At 40.9% G+C, this 24,552-nt stretch overlaps 1 protein-coding gene across 2 annotated transcripts; it reads right to left on the bottom strand.

Moving 5' to 3' along the window:
- Positions 1-191: 191 nt before the first annotated feature.
- On the bottom strand, positions 192-12,068 carry ube2g1b (ubiquitin-conjugating enzyme E2G 1b (UBC7 homolog, yeast)). 2 transcript variants are annotated; one of them, XM_063890021.1, is made up of 6 exons: positions 11,716-12,068; positions 3,683-3,785; positions 3,489-3,586; positions 2,986-3,164; positions 1,026-1,140; positions 192-952 (listed from the first exon to the last, which is right to left on the bottom strand). In XM_063890021.1, exons 1-5 carry the CDS (start codon positions 11,756-11,758, stop codon positions 1,054-1,056), a joined length of 510 nt encoding a protein of 169 aa, XP_063746091.1. In that variant the 5' UTR covers positions 11,759-12,068; the 3' UTR covers positions 192-952; positions 1,026-1,053. The 2 variants fall into 2 exon arrangements, with proteins under 2 accessions (XP_063746091.1, XP_063746090.1); XM_063890020.1 differs by having other exon boundaries at positions 1,030-1,140; positions 11,716-12,054.
- Positions 12,069-24,552: the final 12,484 nt, after the last annotated feature.

Raw genomic sequence — 24,552 nt, forward strand, 5'->3', positions numbered from 1 at the left:
CATTTACATATTTGGTTTTTATGTCAGTAATGTGTCAAAAGGCCTTTTTGAAGTGCTTCTGTTTAATATCACACTGCCTCTCATAGGCAGGTTCACCTTTCTCTTTACTTGTGCGGTGTTCAAGAACTTAAAACATGTTTTTATAACAAACAAGGACACAGTTTACATCCAATGTAAAACAATGCATCACGTTCATTAAAAATATATTTATTGGTGTATTCTCTTTGGTTTGTCCACAATGTTATTTTCTGGATTCCAAACAAGCTTTCAGATGCAGTCCTTATTGACGAATCGTTTCCTTCGCTGGCGGTCAAAGTTAAGGCAGCACCGGGTGATATGTTCGCCCCCCCCCAGGGAGAGAAGGAACATTTTCTTTGCAGAACTCTTCCAGGAAAATGAGAGCCAGTGTCAGCATTTCCATCTCTTTAATGACTGCAAGGTTGCATAATTGATGAAATCACTGTAGACTGGATGGCTCAGTGGGGCAGAGTGAAAACAAACAAAAAACCTCCATATCAGACGATACGCATCTTAAAACAGTCCCTCTAAATAAATAGGTAAATATAAAGTAAACTATTTTAACAAATTGGAGCATTTTAAAGGGGTTTCCTCCTAGATATCTGATGAGTATATACAAAATAGGAAGAATGAGACTGTATATATCATCTTCCTGTGAGAGAAATCTTGATGCTTGATCAGAAACCATTTCAACTGATGGTGAAAAATAGAAATTTTGCAGCATGAATGCCACTGCCCTTCAGCGTAATTCAAAAATATCAACCGTCGAATTGCAGGACAGAAAATAATAGAGAAATATGAGAATATTAACTTTTTTTCCAGCGAGTATGTTTTTTTGTTTCCGTGACTAGTTGATGTTGACAAAGTTAGGCCCCAGGATCATTTAGCCATCTTAAAAGGTAACCAGTTGTCAAATCCTTTGTGCAGTTCCAATCTGAAACAAAACAAACAAACTTAATAGAATAACGACACCTTGAAACAGAAACTAGCTGTGTTTTTTAAAGTACCTACTGTGTTGATGGCTGTGGAAAAACCTTAGTCATAAGCCATGTCTTGACTCCTTCGCACACAGCGTGCCACCTTTTTCTTAAAAATTCCTTTTGGATCGTCCCGCCATTCTTTCTGCAGAATATAAAAAAGGTAGACACAAAGTCTATCAACAACCTGCTTAGTCCGATCCTTTCTCCCCCTTGTGAATTGTTTCTAAATACTTCTTAGCCACAAAAAGTTTGCCAATACTGTACACCTGAATAAACCCAAATGGAAAAAAGCAAGACTAAACTCTGGTGAATTAAAATAAGCATTTCAGATGCATTTTGATACCATTCTCCACATGTAAACATACAGTTGAGGCCAAAATTATTAGCCCCCCAGGCATTATGGAACATTTTCCTAAAATGCTCCCCAATGTTTACAGCATTAATAAAACTTGATAGAACCAAGCATTCACTAGTGCTATTTAGTAGCTTTTGGTACATTTTGGAATATAAAGTAGATTTTTAGGCTTGCTTTATATCAAATATAGTGAAAAATGGGGTGGTCAAAAATATTACCCCCCCATGTTAATTTTTTATTTCAAAACACACCAGTTTTCAAACCACACCTGTGCAGTCAATTGGCTTCCTAACAACACCTGAGCATTCAATCAGCATAAAAGGACACCAAGGTACAGGGCACTTGAACACATTATTGAGAGGGACTGCTTTTACTCACCATGCCAGACAAAGGAAATCAGTCTTGAGCTCAGAAAGAAGATAGTCGAGGCTCATGATAAGGGGGGAGGCTACACTGCCATTTCCAAGCGTTTCACAGAGTCTAGAACCGCTGTATGTTGCATCATTGCCAAGTACAAATTCTGTAAGAAACAAACCTGGGCGTGGTCATAAGCGCAAGATTTCAATAACTCTAGAGAGGAAAATAGTCAGAGATGTCAGCAATAAGCCCCGGACATCTGCCAAGATGATTGTTGCTGACCTGGCCTCTTCTGGAGTTGATGTTTCAAGGAACACTGTTGTGAGGGCTCTCCATCATGGTGGGCTTCTCCCAGAAGAACCCCTTTACTCAAAGAGCAGCACATCAAACCCAGACTGAGGTTTGCCCGTGAACATTTGAAAGGTAAAGATGAGTTTTGGAAGTCTGTGCTTTGGTCTGATGAGACTAAACTGGAACTGTTTGGGTACATGGATGTTGCTTATGTTTGGCGAAGAAAGGGAAAGGCCTTCAACCCTAAGAAAACAGTTCCCACAGTTAAACATGGTGGTGGGAGCATCATGCTGTGGGGCTGTTTTGCAGCCTCAGGCACAGGGAGCCTTGTTCGGGTGCATGGCATCATGAAAAAAGAAAATGATGTTGAAATATTGAGGGATAATATGCAGAAATCGGCTCGTAGTCTAGCCTTAGGTCATCGCTGGGCCTTCCAACAAGACAATGACCCAAAGCATACATCGAAATTGGTCCAACAGTTCCTGAAGGATACCAAATCCAAGGTCCTGGAGCCCAGCACAGAGCCCAGACTTCAATCCCATTGAGAATCTGTGGCGGGTGCTCAAAGTGACTGTCCATGCTCAGAAACGAAGCAATTTGGACCAGCTGGAACAATTTGCAATGGAAGAATGAGCCAAAATCCCTCAGGAGACCTGTGCCAACCTAGTAAAGAAGGACTCTAAGAGGTTGTTGTCAGTTGTGGCTCAGAAAGGGTACACTATTGACTATTAATGGCCAGGGGGCTAATCATTTTGGATGTCTCATTTTTGCCCTTTCTTGTTTAAACTCAGTGTATGAATAAAATATCCTAATCAAACTTAGTGGACATTTTGTCTGTTATTTTGGAAAAAAATAGACTATAAACAGTTGTTGTTAATGGTCATTTCCATGGAGAAATATATACATATATACTACTGGTAATTAAAAAGGCTGCAAACTAGCTGCATCTTTAGAGTGTTGTTACAAGATAAAATGGACACTTACAGCTGCATCTACGTTGGCAGCAGAGTCTCCATTAGGGTCTGCCAACATGGAGATAACACTGATCATGATGGTCTCTACTGTATGGATTGGCAGCCAGCGCTCCTCAGGCTTCTCGTAGCCATACTTGTCCTCGCCAGGTTCATGAAGGATGGAGATACAGACGTCGCCATTTTTTGCCACTAGCAGAAAACAATAACACACAGATTAATGGCACGTTTATACTGAAACAGACACCAGCTCAACACTTGGTAAATGTTAGTTATGTATTTAAAAAGGCCAATACAGAAGATTGCCCGGTAAAAAAAAAGATCTACATATACAGGATTGAAGATACAAATAAACAGAACTTTTAACCAGTTTCATTTAAACAGCAGTATTAAGTATACATTTAGGAAACAGCCATTTCCTTTAACACTCACTGCGGAAACAAATACATATTGATTTCAAATGATTTCTTTGATACAAATTAAAAAGAGATGATGGCCTGTTATTTTAGTTCTTACCATTTGGATGCCAGATTTCTGTGACAAACTTCAACTTGGGAGGCCTCAGAGGATAGTCCCGCGGGAAGGTTAAGGTGGCTTTGAAGAAACCTCCTTCACTACAAATGGCAAAAAGGAGGTGTTAATATGTTTACTGGTGACTATGAATAAATAAACAGCTCAGCCACAAGCGAAAGTAACTTCATTTTTCTCACAATAATGTGTCCTGAGGTCCAATGACGACCACTTCCCATTGATATATGTCGTCATCATCTACAAGACCGGCAGAAAATCCTTCCACTGGGTTCTTGTTGAGCTCTGAAAATAAAGATACACTTAGTGTGATGTACTTTTAAAATGGCTTGAAATCAGGTTGGAGCAGAGGTGGAATGAGTACTCAAACTTTATACTGCAGTAAAAGTATAAATCCTACAGTATAGAAATAGTCCTGCATACAAAAGTATTAGCATCAACATATACTTATAGTATCAGAAGTAAAAATACTTATTGTGCATAATGTCCCATTTTAGGATCATATTTATTAAATACCTGCTTTTTGATTATTGATGCATTCACGTGTTCATCACTGCTGGTAAGGGTGGAACTATAATTACTTTGTATACTGCCACTGGACTAATAACCTATCATTTTATATCATAGTTTATGTATTTAAATGTTATATTAGCTTATAAAGTGAATATATATAGTAACTCATTTTGTTAAATACATTTAGTAGAGTAAAATGTACAATATTGGCTTCCAAAATGCAGTGGAGCAGAAGTATAAAGTAGCATAAAAAGGGTAATACTTAAATAAACTACAAATATCCCAACACGTACTTTAGTAAATATAATTGTATACATTAATGGGTTTAAGTCAAACGAACTATATCGATATAGACACATAGCAATCAGTTACTAGTTTGTTGACCACTAACTGAAGATATACTAATGAAAAGATGTGTGTCAATGGTTATTCTGTCTCTAGGTTTGTTGCTAAAATCGCCTATTATGTGGTCAAATACTGCCATCTAGTGGCCAAGTTAGGTATCGGTTTTAATTTAGTCAGAAAGTTACGTTCAGTGTGGTTAGTGTGCAAACGGTAAACGAGGGAGAAAGACGTGCTGTTTCTGTTGCTCGCAATGCACTCGATACAGGACAATCTGTAAGTAGTCATTTTGTAACTAGGTCAACTATATGTGCTTGGGTTAATTTTAGCATATATATTCATGTTTGTAATGTGTAAAGAGTAATTGTGCATTTATGAAACAACATGTTGTGCTAGCTAGCAATTCGGTGGAGCTTAGCATTGAACTGGTCCTTTGTTGTAGCATAAATTAGATAGCGTAATGCTAGAGTAGGTTAACAATGCAAGTAGATTGAAAACAGATCTTTATTTTGTATTTTTGTATTTTTTGCAGTTTCACAAGAATACTGTGTCAAGTAAACGCTCTGAAAGCCTCTTCAGACTCCTTGGATCAGTTTGTTTAACTCGCTGTCTAGGCTGTGTAGCACCACACATAGCTGAGGGCAGAAGAGTGAAAAGATTAGTCAACACATCAAGTTATTCACCAAGAGCTACATCTCTAACCAGTCAAGATGTCAGATGCACATAACACCCCTCCCGTCTCCCAAATGGAAGTTAGATCAAAGTGTGGATCAGCAAAAACGTCAGCTTCACACCGGTCAAGCAAGTCAAGTGCTAGCATGGCTGCAGTCCGAGCACGGGCTGTAGCTGAAGCTGCCCGCGCCAAAGCCGAGTTTGCCAAACGCCAAATCGATATGGAGGTCGAGAAGGCACGGATTGAAGCAAGGCTGAATGCTCTAAAGCAGGAGGGTGAGGCTGAAGCAGCCCTCGCTGCAGCAAGAGTCCTTGAGGCGGCAGCTGAAGGCCCAGATGACCGTGAGTTGACCACTCCAGCTATCCCAGTAACAACGCATGATCCAGTCAAACGCGTTGCAGAATACATCAAAACTCACTTTAAAGATGAGCCTGAACCTGAGATGGAAGAAAGGCCTCAGCGAGAATCTCAGCCTAGGTACAGTGTGCCACCACCAGTCACTCAGTACACACCTGGGTGGGCTACAGGGACCCCAGCTGGATGGCATCCTCATCGAGCCCCACCTGTCTTTAACATAGGTACCAGAACAGACAACACACATTCACAAAGCAGATCAATGTCCAGAACAACAGAATTCTCAGATCTCGCCACTTACCTTGCACGCCGTGATCTTCTAACCACTGGGTTCAAGGTCTTTGACAACAAGCCAGAGACTTATTTGTCCTGGAAGTCTATGTTTTGCAATGGCATCGAAGGACTAAACCTCAAAGCCAGCGAGGAGCTCAATCTACTCACAAAATGGCTGGACGGGGAGTCGCTTCAACATGCCCTGAGGATTAGAGCAGTTCATGTGAACAATCCAGAGACAGGCCTCTGGCGTCTGTGGCAGCGGCTGGACAAGAATTACGGTTCATCAGAAGCCATTGAGGCGTCCCTGTTTAAGCGTCTGGAAAGTTTCCCCCGGATCTTCTACAAAGACAACCACCTGCTGCAAGAACTCGCTGACCTCCTTCTTGAGCTACAAGCAGCGAAGAACGAAGGCTATCTACCAGGCCTCAGTTTTCTTGATACGTCGAGAGGAATAAACCCCATAGTTGAAAAGCTACCGAATAATCTCCAAGAGGCTTGGATCAAGCAAGGATCAAGATATAAGAAAGAACATAATGCTTTATATCCACCCTTTTCTTATTTTGTCGAGTTTCTGAACAGTCATGCTGAAATGAAAACAGACCCCAGCTTTATGCTTCAAGGCTACAACACGCCACATCCCAAAGCAGAAAAAGCACAAGAGAAGCAGACAAAGATTAGAACACCCATCACAGCAAACAAAACAGAAATCGACACGCCTGATGCAAATGCTTATACACCACCTCTTGATCCAGATAAACAATGTCCCATTCACAAGAAGCCACATTCTCTTGCTAAATGTCGGGGCTTTAGAATGAAGACATTGGACGAGAGAAAAGGTTTACTCAAAGAGCATTCCATCTGCTACAAATGTTGCATATCTACAAGGCACAGGGCAAAAGACTGCAAAGCAGTGATTCACTGTTCAGAGTGCAACAGCAACAGTCACGTGTCAGCACTGCATGCTGGCCCACTGCCCTGGTCAGTCAAAGATCCAAAGACACCTACAGAGGGTCAAGGCGGGGAGCCAGACAACCCACACTACATTGAAACCTCCTCCAGTTGCACAGAGGTATGTGGAAAGGGGCTACAGGGAAAGTCATGCTCGAAGATTTGCCTGGTCTATGTTTATCCAACCAAGTTCCCTGAAAAGAAGAAGAAAATGTATGCAATGTTAGATGACCAGAGCAATGTATCACTGGCAAGGTCTTCCTTTTTTGATATGTTTGACGTACAAAGTGAAGCTCTACCATATACAATGAAGACATGCTCTGGCATAACGAACACCAGCGGAAGAAGAGTCAACGGCTTCATCATTGAGGGGATGGATGGGAAAGCACCTATGCCATTACCGACACTCACTGAATGTAACCAGATTCCGGATAATAGGAGAGAAATACCTACGCCTGAGGCTGCAGCTCATCACCCTCATCTGAAGCCCATCGCGTCTCTGATACCTCCACTGGATCCCTCTGCAGAGATCCTTCTCCTCCTAGGCAGGGATATCATCAGGGCACACAAGGTACGCAGTCAGGTGAACGGCCCACATGATGCACCTTACGCTCAATGTCTTGATCTAGGGTGGGTGATCATAGGGGACGTTTGCCTCAGAGGAGCTCACAAACCCACTGTGAGTTCTTTCAAGACCAGCATACTTGAAAATGGGCGACCCAGTTTCCTCACCCCCTGTGAGAGCAGAATTCACGTCAGGGAGAGGTACACAGACACCTGCCCCCTAGGTGAAAAGACGCAGACTAAGGAGGATGTAGGCAAACTCATATTCAAGCAAACAGCCGATGATGACAAGCTGGCACTTTCTGTAGAAGACCAGACATTTCTGGATATCATGAACAGAGAATTCCACAAAGACAAGGCCAATAGCTGGATGGCTCCACTCCCCTTTCGTTCCACTCGACAGCGCCTGCCCAACAACAGAGGTCAAGCCGTCCATCGTCTAATGTCCCTCCGTCGGACGCTGAAAAAGAACACAGAGATGAAAGATCATTATGTGGAGTTTATGGAGAAGATGTTTAAGAAGAACCATGCAGAACGCGCTCCTCCCATTAGTGCTGATCAAGAATGCTGGTATCTCCCGAGCTTTGGCATTTACCATCCACAAAAGCCTGGAAAAATCAGGATAGTCTTCGACTCCAGCGCTCAATGCAATAACGTATCCCTTAATGATGTGCTGCTCAAGGGCCCAGATCTCAACAACACCTTGGTCGGTGTGCTCATCCGATTCAGACGCGAACCTTATGCAGTGATGGCAGATGTTGAGCAAATGTTCCACAATTTCATTGTCAACGAGGAACACCGGGATTACCTTCGGTTCTTGTGGTTTCAGAACCACGACCTGGATGGAGACATTGCAGAGTTTCGAATGAGGGTCCATGTATTTGGAAATTGTCCATCACCATCAGTCGCCATCTATGGGCTAAAAAGGGCTGCCATCGAAGGCGAGGAAGACTATGGGAGTGATGCAAGGATGTTCATCGAACGCCATTTTTATGTGGATGATGGATTGAAATCCTTCTCTTCAGAGACTGAGGCTATTGATGTGCTGCGCAGAACCCAGAAAATGCTGGCACAATCAAATATACGCCTGCACAAGATCTCATCCAACAGTTCGACTATCACAAGCGCCTTTCCAGATGAAGATCTGGCCACCGGACTACAGGGCCTGGGTCTTGGACAAAGCACACCATCTATGCAGCGTACCCTAGGATTAGGATGGGACTTGTCCACAGACCTGTTCATGTTTCAGGTGACCACCAATGAGAAGCCATTTACAAAGCGTGGAGTGCTATCAGTCATCAACAGCCTGTTCGACCCCCTCGGCTTTGCGGTGCCTGTCAGCATTGAAGGTCGTGTCATTCTGAGAGACATCTCTTCTGATGTCTGTGACTGGGACGAACAGCTGCCAGAAGAGAAGCAAGGTATGTGGGAAAGATGGAAAGATTCTTTAAAGCACTTACAGCAGCTTAGCATCCCAAGGATGTACACCTCAATCCCTTCGTCCGCAGCACAGAGGAAAGAGGTAATCATTTTCTGTGATGCATCCATAAAAGCAGTGGGTGCTGTTGCTTATTTGAAGCTTACCAACGCTGATGGTGACAGTGAAGCGGGCTTCCTCTTCGGTAGAGCGAAACTCGCTCCAAAACCAGACATCACCATCCCGAGACTGGAGCTCTGCGCTGCAGTGCTGGCTGTGGAAGTAGCAGAATTAGTTCAAGAAGAGCTAGACATTGATTTGGATGAAGTGAACTTCTTTACAGACTCAAAAGTGGTGCTGGGCTACATCTCTAATGAGAAGAGACGGTTTTATGTCTATGTCCATAACCGAGTAGAACGTATCAGGCGATCCACACAGGTGCATCAGTGGCATTTTGTGCCAACTCATCTGAATCCAGCTGATCATGCCACGAGAGCACTACCTGCTGAACAGCTCTCACTCTCTACATGGCTGAGTGGACCTGCTTTCCTCACAAGCCCGAGGCAAAGTCAAAGACAGGGGGAGCCCTTCAGCCTTGTCGAACCCGACGTGGATCCAGAACTGCGGCCAGAGGTCGTGACCTGTACTACCACTCTGTCAGAAGGTAAACTAGGAAGTGCTAGATTTGAAAGATTTTCTAGTTGGAACATTCTGCTAAAAGCCATTGCTAGACTGCAACACATTGCCAAGTGCTTCAAAGACAGGCAAGAGAATGTCTGTCACGGCTGGCATGAATGTAGCTTGAAGTTTGGTGAAGAACAGTTTCATCGGGCCAAAGTCACAGTCATTCGCGCCGTTCAGAGAGAGATATTCTCTGATGAGTTAAAATGTTTGGAGCGGCATGAGCCTGTGAAGAAAGCAAGCCCGCTTAGCAAACTCAGTCCATTTGTGGACACTAGTGGACTTCTTAGAGTGGGAGGTCGGCTAACAAGAGCACAGCTGACTTTGGATGAAACACATCCTCTTCTTATTCCAGGAAGACATCATGTGACGGAGCTAATAGTCAGGCACTTCCATGAAAAAGTGTGCCACCAGGGCAGACATTTCACTGAAGGGGCGGTTAGAGCCGCTGGATTTTGGATTGTGGGAGGAAAGAGAGCGGTGAGCAGCACAATCTTCAATTGCGTCACATGCCGCAGGCTAAGAGGCAAGCAAGAAGAGCAGCTCATGGCTGACCTGCCTAAGGACAGACTACGTTCAGACCCTCCATTCACATATGTGGGTCTGGATGTGTTCGGGCCATGGACTGTCACAGCAAGGAAGACAAGAGGAGGTTACGCAGAGGCCAAAAGATGGGCGGTCATCTTCGCATGTATGAGTATACGTGCCATACATATTGAAATCATAGAATCAATGGACACATCATCATTCATAAATGCTCTGCGCCGGTTCTTAGCAATCAGAGGTGCTGCGAAGCTGCTCAGATCTGATTGTGGGACCAACTTTGTGAGCGCCTGCAAAGAGCTGCAGATTGACAAGAACGGATGCCACAACAAAAACATCGAAACTTACCTTGAAGGCAACGGTTGCCAGTGGCTGTTTAATCCTCCTCATGCGTCACACATGGCCGGATCCTGGGAACGCATGATTGGAGTTGCTCGCCGAATCCTGGATGCGATGCTACTGCAACATGGGCATGCAAAGCTAACTCATGAGGTGTTAGTAACATTCATGGCTGAAGTAACAGCAATAGTGAACGCAAGGCCCCTTACAACAGTTTCCACAGATCCAGAGCACCCTGTGATTCTCACCCCTGCCATGCTGCTCACACAAAAGTATGGCACGTCGCCAGCACCACCAGGCCAGTTTGAAAGCCGTGACCTCTTCAGAGGGCAGTGGCGGCGCGTGCAGTACATGGCTGAGGTCTTCTGGGCACGATGGCGAAAAGAATACATCAGCGGGCTCCAAGACCGACGGATATGGCGGACACCGAGACCGAACCTACAAGAAGGAGACGTGGTCCTGCTGAAGGATGGTCAGGAGAAGAGGAATGACTGGCCCATCGGACTCGTCAACAAAACCTTTTTCAGTGAGGATGGCAGAGTCAGGAAAATAGAGGTCAAAGTCATGCGGAAGGGCGAACAGAGACTCTTCCTACGGCCTATAAGTGAAGTCGTCCTTCTGGTTTCTAAGGACACTGCTTAAGAGACTTTGAACTACTTTTATATACTTTTCAAATATTCTACATAAGTTTGTTTGGGTGACATCCTTAAGATGTCAAGCGGGGAGTATTCTGTCTCTAGGTTTGTTGCTAAAATCGCCTATTATGTGGTCAAATACTGCCATCTAGTGGCCAAGTTAGGTATCGGTTTTAATTTAGTCAGAAAGTTACGTTCAGTGTGGTTAGTGTGCAAACGGTAAACGAGGGAGAAAGACGTGCTGTTTCTGTTGCTCGCAATGCACTCGATACAGGACAATCTGTAAGTAGTCATTTTGTAACTAGGTCAACTATATGTGCTTGGGTTAATTTTAGCATATATATTCATGTTTGTAATGTGTAAAGAGTAATTGTGCATTTATGAAACAACATGTTGTGCTAGCTAGCAATTCGGTGGAGCTTAGCATTGAACTGGTCCTTTGTTGTAGCATAAATTAGATAGCGTAATGCTAGAGTAGGTTAACAATGCAAGTAGATTGAAAACAGATCTTTATTTTGTATTTTTGTATTTTTTGCAGTTTCACAAGAATACTGTGTCAAGTAAACGCTCTGAAAGCCTCTTCAGACTCCTTGGATCAGTTTGTTTAACTCGCTGTCTAGGCTGTGTAGCACCACACATAGCTGAGGGCAGAAGAATGGTAGCTAAATATCCCTGCGCATGTATTGGCCTGTGTTGTGCTTACTAGATGCCTCCAGTGATTATTGAGCAAGAGCTAGCCTTAGTCATATCCTCTCTAACAGCTGTCTGGTACGCAATCTGTACACGTGCATTTCAACTTTATCGTGCCAACTGTATCATTACGAGAGACCTAACCGACTAAGACAAAGGTCAATAAACAGAGCGATTGATATAATGGGATAACTTGATATAGAGTGAAATAGCTTTAGTAGCAACAGTTAGCCAACTTACCTGCTAGTTGTTTACGTAGTAGCAACGAGGACTGTTCCGTCATTTTAAAGCTATATATGTTTACCACCTTTATTTTTATTAATTAGCGCCAAATGACTGTTGAACTGTCACCACGAATACATTAAACATTGGACAGATAATTTAGCTAAAACACACCGTCCACGTTTTGTTCTCTTTCTGTCTAACAAGACCAACAACATGAGTCCAAAGCGAAGAGAAAAACGAGTGGTGATTTTGCCCTCAGGTTACCCTCACAGGCAAGCCTTTTTGTCTAAACTGTGTACAGTCCCACCCAAAATGTCCAGCAATTAAATTAAAGTTAAGGTTAAATGTAGAGCTTTGACTGAGCTAACGGATGTTTATTTTGGGAAAACAGATGAATGTGTGGTTTGTACAGCGCAGGAAGTGCTGCCTGCAAGGACAAATCCAGGGCAACAAATAGAGGATTAAACCACTCCTCTTCTTTGTGTGTTTTGGCAGCAGGCAGGATATACCCCCAATGGTGCATTACTGACTCACACAGTTGGTAATGAAAACTACAAGTTCTTTATTTGCATCCCCAGTGGCAGATCTTATATAAACAGCTTATAGTACAGACCTAAGGCACTTCGAAATCAAAAAACTATTAAATAATAAAGTAATTCCCCACCACAGGTATATTGTGTAGTAATTTGAATTTCTTTCATAAATTGAAACACAGATTCAAATGATTAATTATTCACCAATACCAGTGATTGACCCAGTGGCGTAGCTAGGCCTATTTTAGGTGGGCTTCCACCTAAGTTGTTTTAAAGCCCACCCAAATGAAAATCTAGAAATTTAGGGACAAAAAGGGCATTCACGTTTCATGCTCCTTTTTGAAGAATAACGTTTTCAAAATGACAATATTTCACTTAATTGTTATTGGTTATGGTATTTTTGATACTTTGATTGATTGATTGATGATATATTGTTCATATTGGTGTTGAGAGTTGTGCCCCCTCCCCATACCAAGACCACAAGGTTCTGTTAGATTTAGCATCGTAGTTTTGCTCTCAAAGTGCACCAGATGCATGAAATTCACTTTAAAATATATATATTTTAAAACCCTAGAGGATGTGAAGTCCACCCTACTCCTAAGAAATGTCAACATGACTAAGAACAGGTATCATGGACCTGGATAGCATAAAGAATATATTGACAACACAACCAGCACAAAACACTATGGGTGTGTAGTGGCTTTGCTCAGTGCAAAACTCCCAGACTTACGTATCCATAATCATGCCATCTGAGTTCCTTTAATGGTTATTGTACTGCCGTGCAGGTAAATAATCTTGTACATACTTCTGCATTATTCCATGTTTTTCCCCCCCATTACATTAAATGCAATGATCTTCCATTCCAATATAATATTTTTGTAAATCTTTTTCAATTCACGAGGGAACAAAATATGTGTGCCATGCATTTATTACATTTGTCATTAGTATTTGTGATACCAGTGTTGGAAAATAATACAGGGCTCCAGTCAGTGCAGCAGGTTGTTTTTTGCGTCGAGCTGTCTCATGCCTGTTCAGAGGTCAACATTACTTTTAACTACGCTATTTATATTCTTTAAATTGAGAAAGGAAATATTTTATTCAGATACACCACTGATTGAAGTGAATCTGAAATCAAAAATGTAATATCATAAAGGTCTGATAAGAAAAGAATCATGTAGTTTGACTCTAGCGTTGAAAATGATTTGAAAGACTTGTGTTTACTTGAAGATAGATCTGGTAAGAACTACTTACATTGAAGGCCATTTATCACTAATTTAGAGACCAACACATTTCCTCTCCTAAACTTTGGGAATGGATAATACACAAACTTGTTTGTGTATTAATGGTCCAATACATTTAGTTAGTCTAAGGCACTGTTGTCTATACAAAAATAGTCCAGGTGCAACAGCACTTGCTGATTCAAGCTATATTTAACATGAACATATGATCAAAGCTAAACTAGACTCCCCATGTTGTCCACAAAACATGGTCTCATGTCTGAAACTGAAAATTATGTTAAATTTATTTGAGAGTAAACTTCAGAAATCTTAATGAACATACCCTGTTCTCATGCATCATATTGAGTATCTAAGTTTGTTCATGCCCAATAAAAAATGTTTCGCTTTGAAAGTTCAGCCACCAGGAAACTGCCTTGTTTAATGTAGCTGATATAATTATGTGTGTACTCATGACCTGTAATTACTTTGGTTGAACAGACTGCATCTTTGTAAATTTGCACTTAAGAGAAACTGTACCTTCCCTTGATTCATTGATTATTTTTAATATGGGCTACTACTCATTAAACTGCAAAAAAGGAAGTCAGGAGAAAGTCATCGTCACAGCGTTAAAGCAATTAGCGGAAAGGTTGTTACTATTATTGAACTGAGAGCCAGTGGGATTTCTCACTCTCTTGGGACTATGCTAGTTGTAAAAAAGGGTCATACAATTTGTTGCCTGGAACCAACAGTGTTTTTCTCCCTGGATTCAATAGGGGATTTTGTACTTAGAACTGCTTGTGTACTTGTTATTTAGTGATTAATGTAGATTAATTAATAGATTTAAATCTCATAGGAGATTGTGTCTCCATCCAAATGCTTCTACAATCCTTAATACACATATGCTTGAACTGTTGCCAAGGAATTTGCAGCACAAATTTTGAGCACCATAACAAAGCTTTACTTAGCTGAAAAGGTGATGAATGTAGATGTAGATAATGTATTTACTATTAAACATGACATTTTGTTGTCAGAATGTATTGACCCATTGGCCTCTGTTTAGAAAGTCTAATTTTACCTAGTTTTTTTGCCATTTGAGTAGCAAGGTTATAAAACAAAATGTCCACCTTATTTAGTAATTGTTTGGTTGTAAATACTTTGATTTCAACTTCAGTTCATCTGTGCTTTTCTTTTCTTTGCTAAGTATCTGCGTTGCTGTGTCACATCTCATCACGCCAGGGCTCTCTTGGCTGTAGAACTGCTTGAATTTTTCAGCACCACGGAGAGAGACAGACATGGAAATTGTAGCTTTAACTGAGCTACTCTCGTTTTCACTCATCACTGAATAACATGCGGTACAATCAATAAAAAGCGCTTATGAATAATTTCTTTGTTCTATTACTGCAAGGTGTAGTAATGTACAAAAGTGTTTTTCAAACCTTTCTGAGGCATAGAAGGATTTTTTGAAATATTGTCAGTATTTCCATTTTTTTTTTTCAACATCTGTATTCCCAAAGAGAGCCAAGACATTCTTTCTTTAAAAATCTAACCATAATATAAGCTCTTTATGGACTATAACAAAGCTATAAATATTATATAAAGACCTCAAATCCATCATTCAACATGAGCCACTTTGTACTGACTCAAGTAAACACCATCATCTTTATAAAATACTAATAATACACCACCTCCAACAACTTCCAATTGGCTTATTTGGTCATTGTTGTTCATTGAGTGTTTATTTAAAGAGTTTAATGTCCTAATTATGGGAAATAAGAAATACTATAAATGTGAAAATCATTACTGGTTATATATATATGCGATTGCATGTTGCCCACCTTAACACTCAAATACATGAAAGGAAAACAACCATCTCTGGGAATAGGCAGACAACAAGAAGAAATTGATAAATAAATACTGTCAAATCAAACGAACCCATTTTTTCCCCTAAGATTGACGCCTTTATCAGCAATATATATCTTCAAAAGGAAAGGCAATGTAATATAAATCAGTATTGGACATTTGATGTGAATTACAAGCAGCAAGTAATGGAGTTGTTTAGTTATATATAGATTAATCAGAAAAAAAAGAGAATGAGGTAGAAAGAAAAATGGTGTCCTGTTTCAAAATGTGCTGTAGGTTGACACTGCCTTTCAATAGATGGCAGTGTGAGCCACATTTTAAAAGGAAAGCTTTGCGTCTTCAAAAGCGTAAGAGTTTCAAGATTACAACCTGAAACTCCTGTGATTTAAATGGTTTGACAGCTTACCTATTTATCTATTTTTTCTATCAGGAGAAGGCTGCTGAGTGTGCAATTTTCTGATCAATCTTGCAAGACAAACACACAGGAGAGCAGCCTATACACCGCAGCCTAGAGTGATTCCTGTAAAGCAAATGTGTGTGATGGGAGCATCATTTCCCCTGTCCAACATCCTTTCTGATCATCTGGGGACATGCATCAGCTATCATGCAGTTGCAAGGGCTTTTTTTCCCCACTCTTCAGGACCCCACTGATGTTCTAACTTGTTAGAATACAGAATGAATCACCGGAGTTGACAGGCTCATTGTCCTTCCATACATTATTGTTTATAAGTTGTATGTATGAAACTCTAATGGGAAAGACACAAGTCTATATGATCCAGTAATTCATGACAAGAATCATTAGGTAACAAGTGCAGACAAAGACAAAGTTATTTATTTTTACGATGAAATGATTGAAATCTAATTGTATTTATATTGAAATCCAATATAATGACAAGTATAAAAAGAAAAGGATTAAAAAACAAACAAAGAAATTGGTTAAATCTTAAATTTTAGTTTTTCATTTCGACAGCTCTGTGTAACTCACGACAGTGTATGTTTTATTTTCCCATTGATACACCCTGCTTTAAATAATGGAGTATTAAATCCCCCAGCGACAGCTCAACACCCTGCATGGCTGATTACACCCTGCTTTGATTTAAACGCGCTCATCCCTCACAAACATCACTGGAGTCCCCTGGTTCGACCCGGAAATTAGTGGGCCAGTCAAAATGATTAATAAATGGCTGGTCACAGTACAACAGAAACATCACAGTTGGGGGTTCCAATATCGCCCTGCCTGTTCATATTAGGGCACAATTATATAGATGTGTGTAGAAAAATCCGTTAGGAATTACAAAGGCATACAACATAGTAAAGTGAAACTGTTCATTTTCAACTTTGGGTCTATCAAACTTCAATGTCCAAGTGGTTGAAAGAAAGCTATCATTTATTGCAATGCTCACAAAATCGGAAAAAATATCGGACCAAGGGCTATATTTCTAGGATTTCTAGTATAGCCAGCGGATATGAGGGCCAATACGATCTTTTATGTGCACCGCTAACTGTGAACAGTCCAATTAGCAATTTGAGACACAAGAATGGAGTTGGAGTTAAGAAACAATGCCTAAAACTTCATCGTTTCACGAGCTGCCAGTTTACAAACGTAATAAAAACCTAAATCACCAAGAGACAACAGACAAAGACTTCCATGTTTGCATTTCGGACAATTCCTTCTGCATATTTTGAATAGCTTACCTGGTTTGAACCAAAGCCAGCTTGAAATGATTCATTAATACCATTCAGACTACAAACTGAAACCAGAACGTTTCTGGTACTAAAATCTAGTCCTGTTGTTCTACGGATGCTATGTGTTCATAATATGCAGAATTAGTTTAAATAGATTACTTTCACAGCACAGTATTGCTAAAACCGGGGGTCACAAGCAGACTTTGCTTCATTCAAAGTGGTAATAAGCCAAAAAACAATGTCGTACATAATTGAGTCCAGCTTGTAACGAAAAGATTGACTGCACTCTATGCAAATCTGTGATGAGTTTTATTGTTTTCTGTTGACACTTCAGTACAGGGACCTTTCATACTGCCACTAAGTTCACGCTGTAGAAAACCGGGACAGTACAACTTTGTGTCAAAACCAATTGCCCCAGCACTGAACATTGTCTAATAGGCACAAGACCCCCTCCGGCTCAGGACCAGGAATAGCTGTCCTGTTTGTTCTCACAGTTGGTGGCCTTTGAACAAGAGGCTTCATGTGTTCACTGTCCATCAATGTTCCTTTTTATTCGTGTATACGGTTAACACAACAAGCTGTGTCACAGGCAGAAACTAAATTGATTAACAAGATTAAAGGATGAAAACATGATCGGCCCAGATAAAACAACATCCAGCATAGATCACTCATGCGCGCAAACAGGTTGAAAGAGACACAGGGTTTAACATTGGTTTTATATCCCCTTGTACATGAATTCTGGGTAAAAAGTATAAAAAATATTGTATAATCTCTAGTTTAAAAGAAGAAAAAAAAAAGCTTTTGATCTAAGGTTTAAAAGTTCTATTGATTCTAAATGGGAGACTTTTCTTTTTTGATTTCTTCCAGCTTTAAATATCAGAAATCTAAATGTAGAGGTTTTCCTACAGTTTATGCCAATTTGTTTCAGGGGTTTATGATTGTTTTGAAGCACATAGTCTCGTATGTCCTAAATAGTTAACCTATTTGCTCCAAAACAGGCTCAGAAAATTCATTTATCATTGATGTTTTGGAGTGCACACAATGAAAACTATCAAGAACAATGGCACAGAGGAGGCAGAAACAAGGTTACTCATAATATCTGTCTTAGAAGCAGAATTTTGATGTATTGCTCCACAACATGACTGCAGTGAACTCAGGTGGCACAATCAGAACAATGGTTGATGTAATTGAGTTTTGACTGTTGCAACAATATATCTGAATTCAATGTTTTTTTCCATCAAAAAACCTACATTTTTAAGAATCCTATTTTAGTAAAATATACTAAAGATTTCCTTTTCATCTAACACCTGACCGCTTTTTAACATTTATTTCATTCAAATTTCATCCAGCCCTTTAATCAGCTATGTGGTTTCTCCCCAGAAATGTACAGCAGTCATCCATAAACACAATGTTGTTCTGCAGCTGCAAGCGGGCACATGGGGAAAATTGTAGATTAGCTAAACTAATTGGATAAAATTACAATTTGATAAAAAATATTGAGTCAGCTAAAAACCTTGACACAACCACACTAAGAGTGTGCATCAAAGAAGTTAACACAGATACACGAGTCAAATAGATACTAATTGTTAGAAATAGAATAGCTCCAAGTATGTAGAATATTCTGCATCTAAATTGTACGGATAAAAAGATTAAACATTAAGTAGCAAGTAATTGAGTAAGTAATTGATTGATTAAAAAATTCAAATTCTAAGTGGTAGATGTCAGATTCAACCACTTACAGTTCCATATGTTTTTGTTTTACTTGAAAATGATTATGACAACAACATTATTTTTACTTTTAAGTTAAATAATAGCTAGTGTAAAATGTAAATTAACGCATTTGGAACATACCAGGAAGTGTCCATATTATGGTACTTTAGGTCTTTTAAATCATCTGTTGGGAACAAGCTTTGAATCAGTAATTAATGTATGGTAAAAATCAATGGTCTAACCTGTTGTGTTTATTTATAGCTTCAGAGACCTCGGCGGCAATTTTTTTAAGAGATCACTCAAGGTGAAAAGCGTTTGGAGTTCTTCTTCTAAAAATAAATCCACCATTGGTGTATAAGAAAGATATGAATCTGAGTTGTAGAGAATGGACACTCTTGTATCTTTGTTGATGTGCTTTCTGAAATCAAGGAGCTAATTGACTAGTTTTTATTATTCAGTAGGTTTTATTTTCCATCTTATGTTATGCTTTCTATGTCTCTTCTTTCATCGTAAGGTCATCTTATTGTAACAAGTGTTTCTTCTTGGTGTCCTATCCTTGTTTTAATTTCCATTCTGTCTATGTTCACTTTCTGTAAAGCCCTTAGTGCTGCAGTTCTTGTACAAATAACGTTTTCTATTATGTTATGCATTTTGCGCAGGCAGACATTCCACACGAGTCCTGTCACCGACACCAAGTGTGTTCTCTACGCACAATTGAAACTTTGTCAGCTCGCATTTTTGTATCCTCAAGAGCAAGATGTCTGCCTGCACAGAGACATGATTTACATATTTTGATGTCGTGTAGGTTGAATGGTAACTAAAAAAACTAAAAAGGTGACAAAAGTAACTTAAGGCATGCATTCACGAAACCTGACATTAAGGTGTCCAGTATTCACTGGCCTCAATTCTGCCAGTAAAAGCACATATGTTCCTAATTACCATGAAGACGTTCTGGGACTGAACAAAGAAGAAGATAGTGCTCCCAAAGGCTTTTAGCAATTTTGGGCACATGCCTTCTTGAAATTGAAAAGATACATATGCTGCCTCTCGACTACATTTCTCCAGAGATTTCAACTGGTATGCCTGGGCTTTTTGTGCAATCTGAAAACCTGGGAGCTTTATCCAGGTACTTAAGTAGTAATAGTGGGGGAAACTCGGTTTTCCTGTAGAGCACAATTAGAATGGAGTAGGCATCAAACCTGCAGATTTATGATTGTCAGCCTGGGTTTGACACGTCTCCCCGCTTGTCATTAACACTTTTCCTGAGTGAGCTAGGGAAAATGGACAGGCGGCTGAAGTAGTTCTTTTTGTGTCTTATTATACCACAACTGAATTGGACATATCGATTGGGATAGTTTATATTCCTTGTGTTGAGCAGCCTTGGTCCTGCCTCAAAGTTTTTATTTAATTTTTTGACTTTCATATCTTTAAATCTGACTGCTGCTGTAGGTGTAACTGTGATCTCAGACAGCCTCAGTGTTTGCCAATAGTCAAAGAGCAATATTCCACTCAGCTCTGTTTTGACTGTGCCTGCTTTGCATGTGGTTCGTTCCCTCCAATCCTGTTTTCCTGTGGATTGAGGAGAGGACAAAATAAAGGCGACTGCTGCAATTTCATCCCTATTGGCCCCTTGGCAAATTGGCCCTTTATCAAACAGGGGCCTCATTTATCAAGCCAAAGACGGGTATTGAAATTGCCCCACTGGCCACAAATCAGACCAATGGATCGGCTTTTATCTCAGACAAGGCCGTCATCACTCTGTAGTGGCTGGAAGAGGAGGAACCAGGCCATTTAAGAGTCTATCCTGCGTTTCATTTCTGATGGATGTGGCCTGCTTGACCTCCCTGTGACCACGAGCTGCTGGGCGAGGGGCCAAAATCTGTGCTTAACCTCAATCATTATCTGGCTGCATGTGTGTGTTTGATTCTTTTTCACTCCGACACTCGGACTTTGTCTTACTCTTTCGTTTTTCCCAATCCTGACCTGTCTTTGCTGTCTCTTTTTTTTCCACCTCTATTACTGTGAGCTCTCGTTTCCCTAACCTCTGTCTGCTGTTGTCTCTTCCCCATATCTCTTTTATTTCCACACACACACACACACACACACACACACACACACACACACACACACACACACACACACACACACACACACACACACACACACACACACACACACACGCACACGCACACGCACACACACACACACACACAGTATTTTTTTTTCTCAATCTTTCCTCTCACTGCTCACATTCATTTTCTGTGGCAATTCAATGCAAATAGAGGAAGACTATAATGAAGAACAAGACAGATGGGTGCCGTATTGTCAGCTGAGCCTTCCGAGTTTAAACATTAGGCTGCCTGCTCTGATTGATGGAAAGCTATATTCAGGTAATAATCCCATTCTCGCCATTTTCCACCCAAGCAGCTATCCGTAATGATGGGATATCCAAACTGCCTGGATGGAATAATCCAACTGCACGTGCCTGTCTGTATGAATAACCTAAATTGTATTCTAAATATTGCTCCCTCTGTATTAAAACTGGTGAAAACTGATGGTTCTCCTCTTCTCCTCTCCCATATTGACACCAAAATCCATTTACCAACAGGTCAAAAGTTATGACAAGTCGGCAACTTTTGATTGCACAAGTTCATATGACAGCAACACAGAGCGATTATTCCGACCTGTGATCCATCATTCCCTGTCTTGGCAGCCGCCGTCTTTGCTCTTCCTCTCTGATCAATCTTGTGACTTATGCGCTTCACTAAAAGCCCATCCACATTCTAATCCTCCTCTTAATTATGTTTCAACTGCTCCGCTCTCATTCGATTACATTCAATCACAGTGCAATTAACACAATCAGAGATATTATCTTTAAAAGCAGATTCATTAACACAAACCTGCTTTGTGTCATTGGGCTGATTGGACAGTGTCAGGGTCATTACGTAAGACAGACGACACGTGCATGTACGAGCTACAATGGAGTATATTAGTGATGGGGCGAGCCACATGAGAAGTCATATAATCGGACAGATTAATAAAAAAGTACAGCAATGGCATGGATGGATTTGAAAAAGGATACGTTGGGGTTTAAATTGAGCGAACCCCCTTCTTTTCCAAATAACGTGAGATGAGGCAATGTTTTAAACCTAAATAATGGTCTGGCTGGTTGTGTCAGGATCTCATCAGTTAACGTTGCAACAACAAGGACTTTATTAACATTAAGATTAAGATGAAATTCAGTTTTTCACAGTAGCCCAAAATACACACACACACGCATGCACAAACAGGACCTATAAACATGCACTAATGGAGATGATGCAGAGCGAAGTGGGCTGCCATTGTTCAAGCACCCCGGAGTAGTTGGGGGCTCAGCGCTGCTCAAAGACACTTTGCTAGTGCTCAAGAGGAGCCAACACTGGCAACCCTCCAGCTACCAGTCCACACTCTGTAATTTTATTTCAATCGGAACTTATACCGACAACCCTTTGGTTCCCAAACCAAGACTGTAAGAACTTGTTTTGAACTTACTTCCAAAATAAGGTGGCCGAAACGGCTAAATTCATACCCAAATTGTGATAATCTGGAATTTCCTTTTAAGGTCTGGTACTCATTGTATGGTCGAGTGTGGATTACACCACTTTACCAGCAGGGGTATTAGGGTATTTTTACGCACATCTGGCACGTGCAAAGCAGACTGCATAATCCCAAAGCTTGCCCTTGGTGCAGAGCGAGAAAATGGAGCACCATGAAAAGCTAATCAAATTTAAAGGGGAAACCAATTCTGAATTCTGAAAGCCTTATCCCTCCTTTCCCCTTGGCTCAGTATGTGTGAGGTGTTATCAGTCCCTCGGGAGAAGTGAGGGAACCTTGGCCTGCACAGTGTAAAGGAAGGGAAAAGCGGAAGTCTTCAGGGGGAAGGACACCCACACACAATGGACGCCAGCAGAAAGTAAAACAGGTCAGGACTCCAGTGGTCTGATAAGGCAGAGGACTCATGAATTAAAGAGTGGTGGAGGAAATATGACATTTTTCTTTTCCATTCTGTCTATCGGGACTACTCGCTTGCCAGTGAAATTACCTGGAGAGAAGCTGGTCCGATAATGGACTGCCAGAGACGAGATTCACTCCAGTAATTTTACTCTGCTTGTAAGGGCATATTGGCATTGAAAATCCAAAACACTTTTTCTTCCTTTTGGGAAATTTGAGAGACAGGGGAGTTACATTATCATAAAAGATCATTTGTATCTGCTTAAATACCTATTTTCTTATTGTTTAATAGAAGCCATTCTCCAGCAAATCATTCCCTCCTGGATGAATATTGGATGTACAAGGCTCATTGCGCTTAATTAAAGCAGCCAGTGGGGGCCTTCATCATTCTCAAAAGTTATTTATGTTCACTTATATGAGAGTTTAACAGTAACATATCAGTTTTTATTCTGACCAACCCAGCCTACAATACCAAAAGAACCCTATACTGTTGTTTTGGGGGTAAATGAGGACCTTTGTTCTTTTTGGCTCCTTCTGCAGAGAAAGGGATGATTAATATGGGAGTGATAATGGCAGAGGACGGCAGGGATGCAATGGGTCTTCTTCCTCTAATGATTGGTTTAAGTGAGTGCTGTAATGGGCTGTGGTGCCGGGGCCGGTGATTTACGGGACTCCTTCCTGTCGTCATGCCATTGAAGCAGCATTGAGGGTTGAACCAAAGAGTTCAGCCCTTATATCTGGAAAAAGTATACATTTTCACAAGATATATGTAAGTACAGCATCTTACACTTTTAATGCCTTGATACCAAAGTAGGGTTATGCATATTTATCGCACAGAGAAAGGGAGATGGGTGGCCTTGTTCCAAGCTAACCTTTAACTGGGAGTGTGGTTGATGCCACGGGGGTGTGAGCAAGCAAAATGATGAATGGCGCTCACAGAGCAAAAAGCTGGATGCAGTTTCTTACATTAAGCCCCAGAGTTAAAACTTAAAGTTGATCCTCACTGCAGTGGTACCTCGAAACAGAGCTCCTGAGTTATCAGATGCCTCTGGAGCAATATAAAAGAAGCAGTTATTTCTCACTTTGAAAAAGGTTATAATGTCCTCCATGGGGTCTTTTGGTGGGCAAACAAAGTGAAGGGGAGCCCGAGGGAAGGAAAGGTGGGTAAATAGCTTTTCTAATGGAGTTCTAATCTGTGGAGGCAATCTAAAGAGAGCTGCCCCTGGCTATGCCAGTTGGGATGATGGGACAGAGGTGACAGCGGGGCAGTTATTATTAGTGATATCATTGATCAGACTGCTGCAGCGGATCGAGAAAAGAATGATGGATTCAGTGGCCCCGGCCCAACTGAGACATGAAGGCTGACAGGATCAAATCAGGTAAAGGCTCAAAACCAAATAGATGTTGGGGATGTAGTTCTGTACTTTCATGTAAATCAGGTGGGGGCTTGGCCAAAGTTCAGAGATGGGTTGGCTGTATTCGACAGAAATCATCCATTACAAACTGACATGTTCCAGGTGAAAGATTTTGTGTTTGAAATTGGAGTACACAAAAATTTCACTTTATAAGGGTCAGAGAAAAGCGATAATAATCAGTATCTTTCCATTTCTCTCCCTGATGGTTTGTCTGTTTTGATCTGTCTTTCCCCTCTGTAAATGCTGGTTATGAACCGAACCCAATGACCTTGCTAACTCTAATAGATAGAATAGATAGAATCGGAGGATGAAACCCTCTTTATTTGTCACATGCATGCACACAGCAGAGCACACACAGTGAAATTAGTCCTCTGCATTTAACCCATCCTAGTACTAGGGGCAGTGCATCTCTGCTTACAACCTTCCGCAGTACAGAACATA

The sequence above is a fragment of the Eleginops maclovinus genome, chromosome 8 (assembly GCF_036324505.1).
Source record: "Eleginops maclovinus isolate JMC-PN-2008 ecotype Puerto Natales chromosome 8, JC_Emac_rtc_rv5, whole genome shotgun sequence".
Taxonomy (NCBI): domain Eukaryota; kingdom Metazoa; phylum Chordata; class Actinopteri; order Perciformes; family Eleginopidae; genus Eleginops; species Eleginops maclovinus.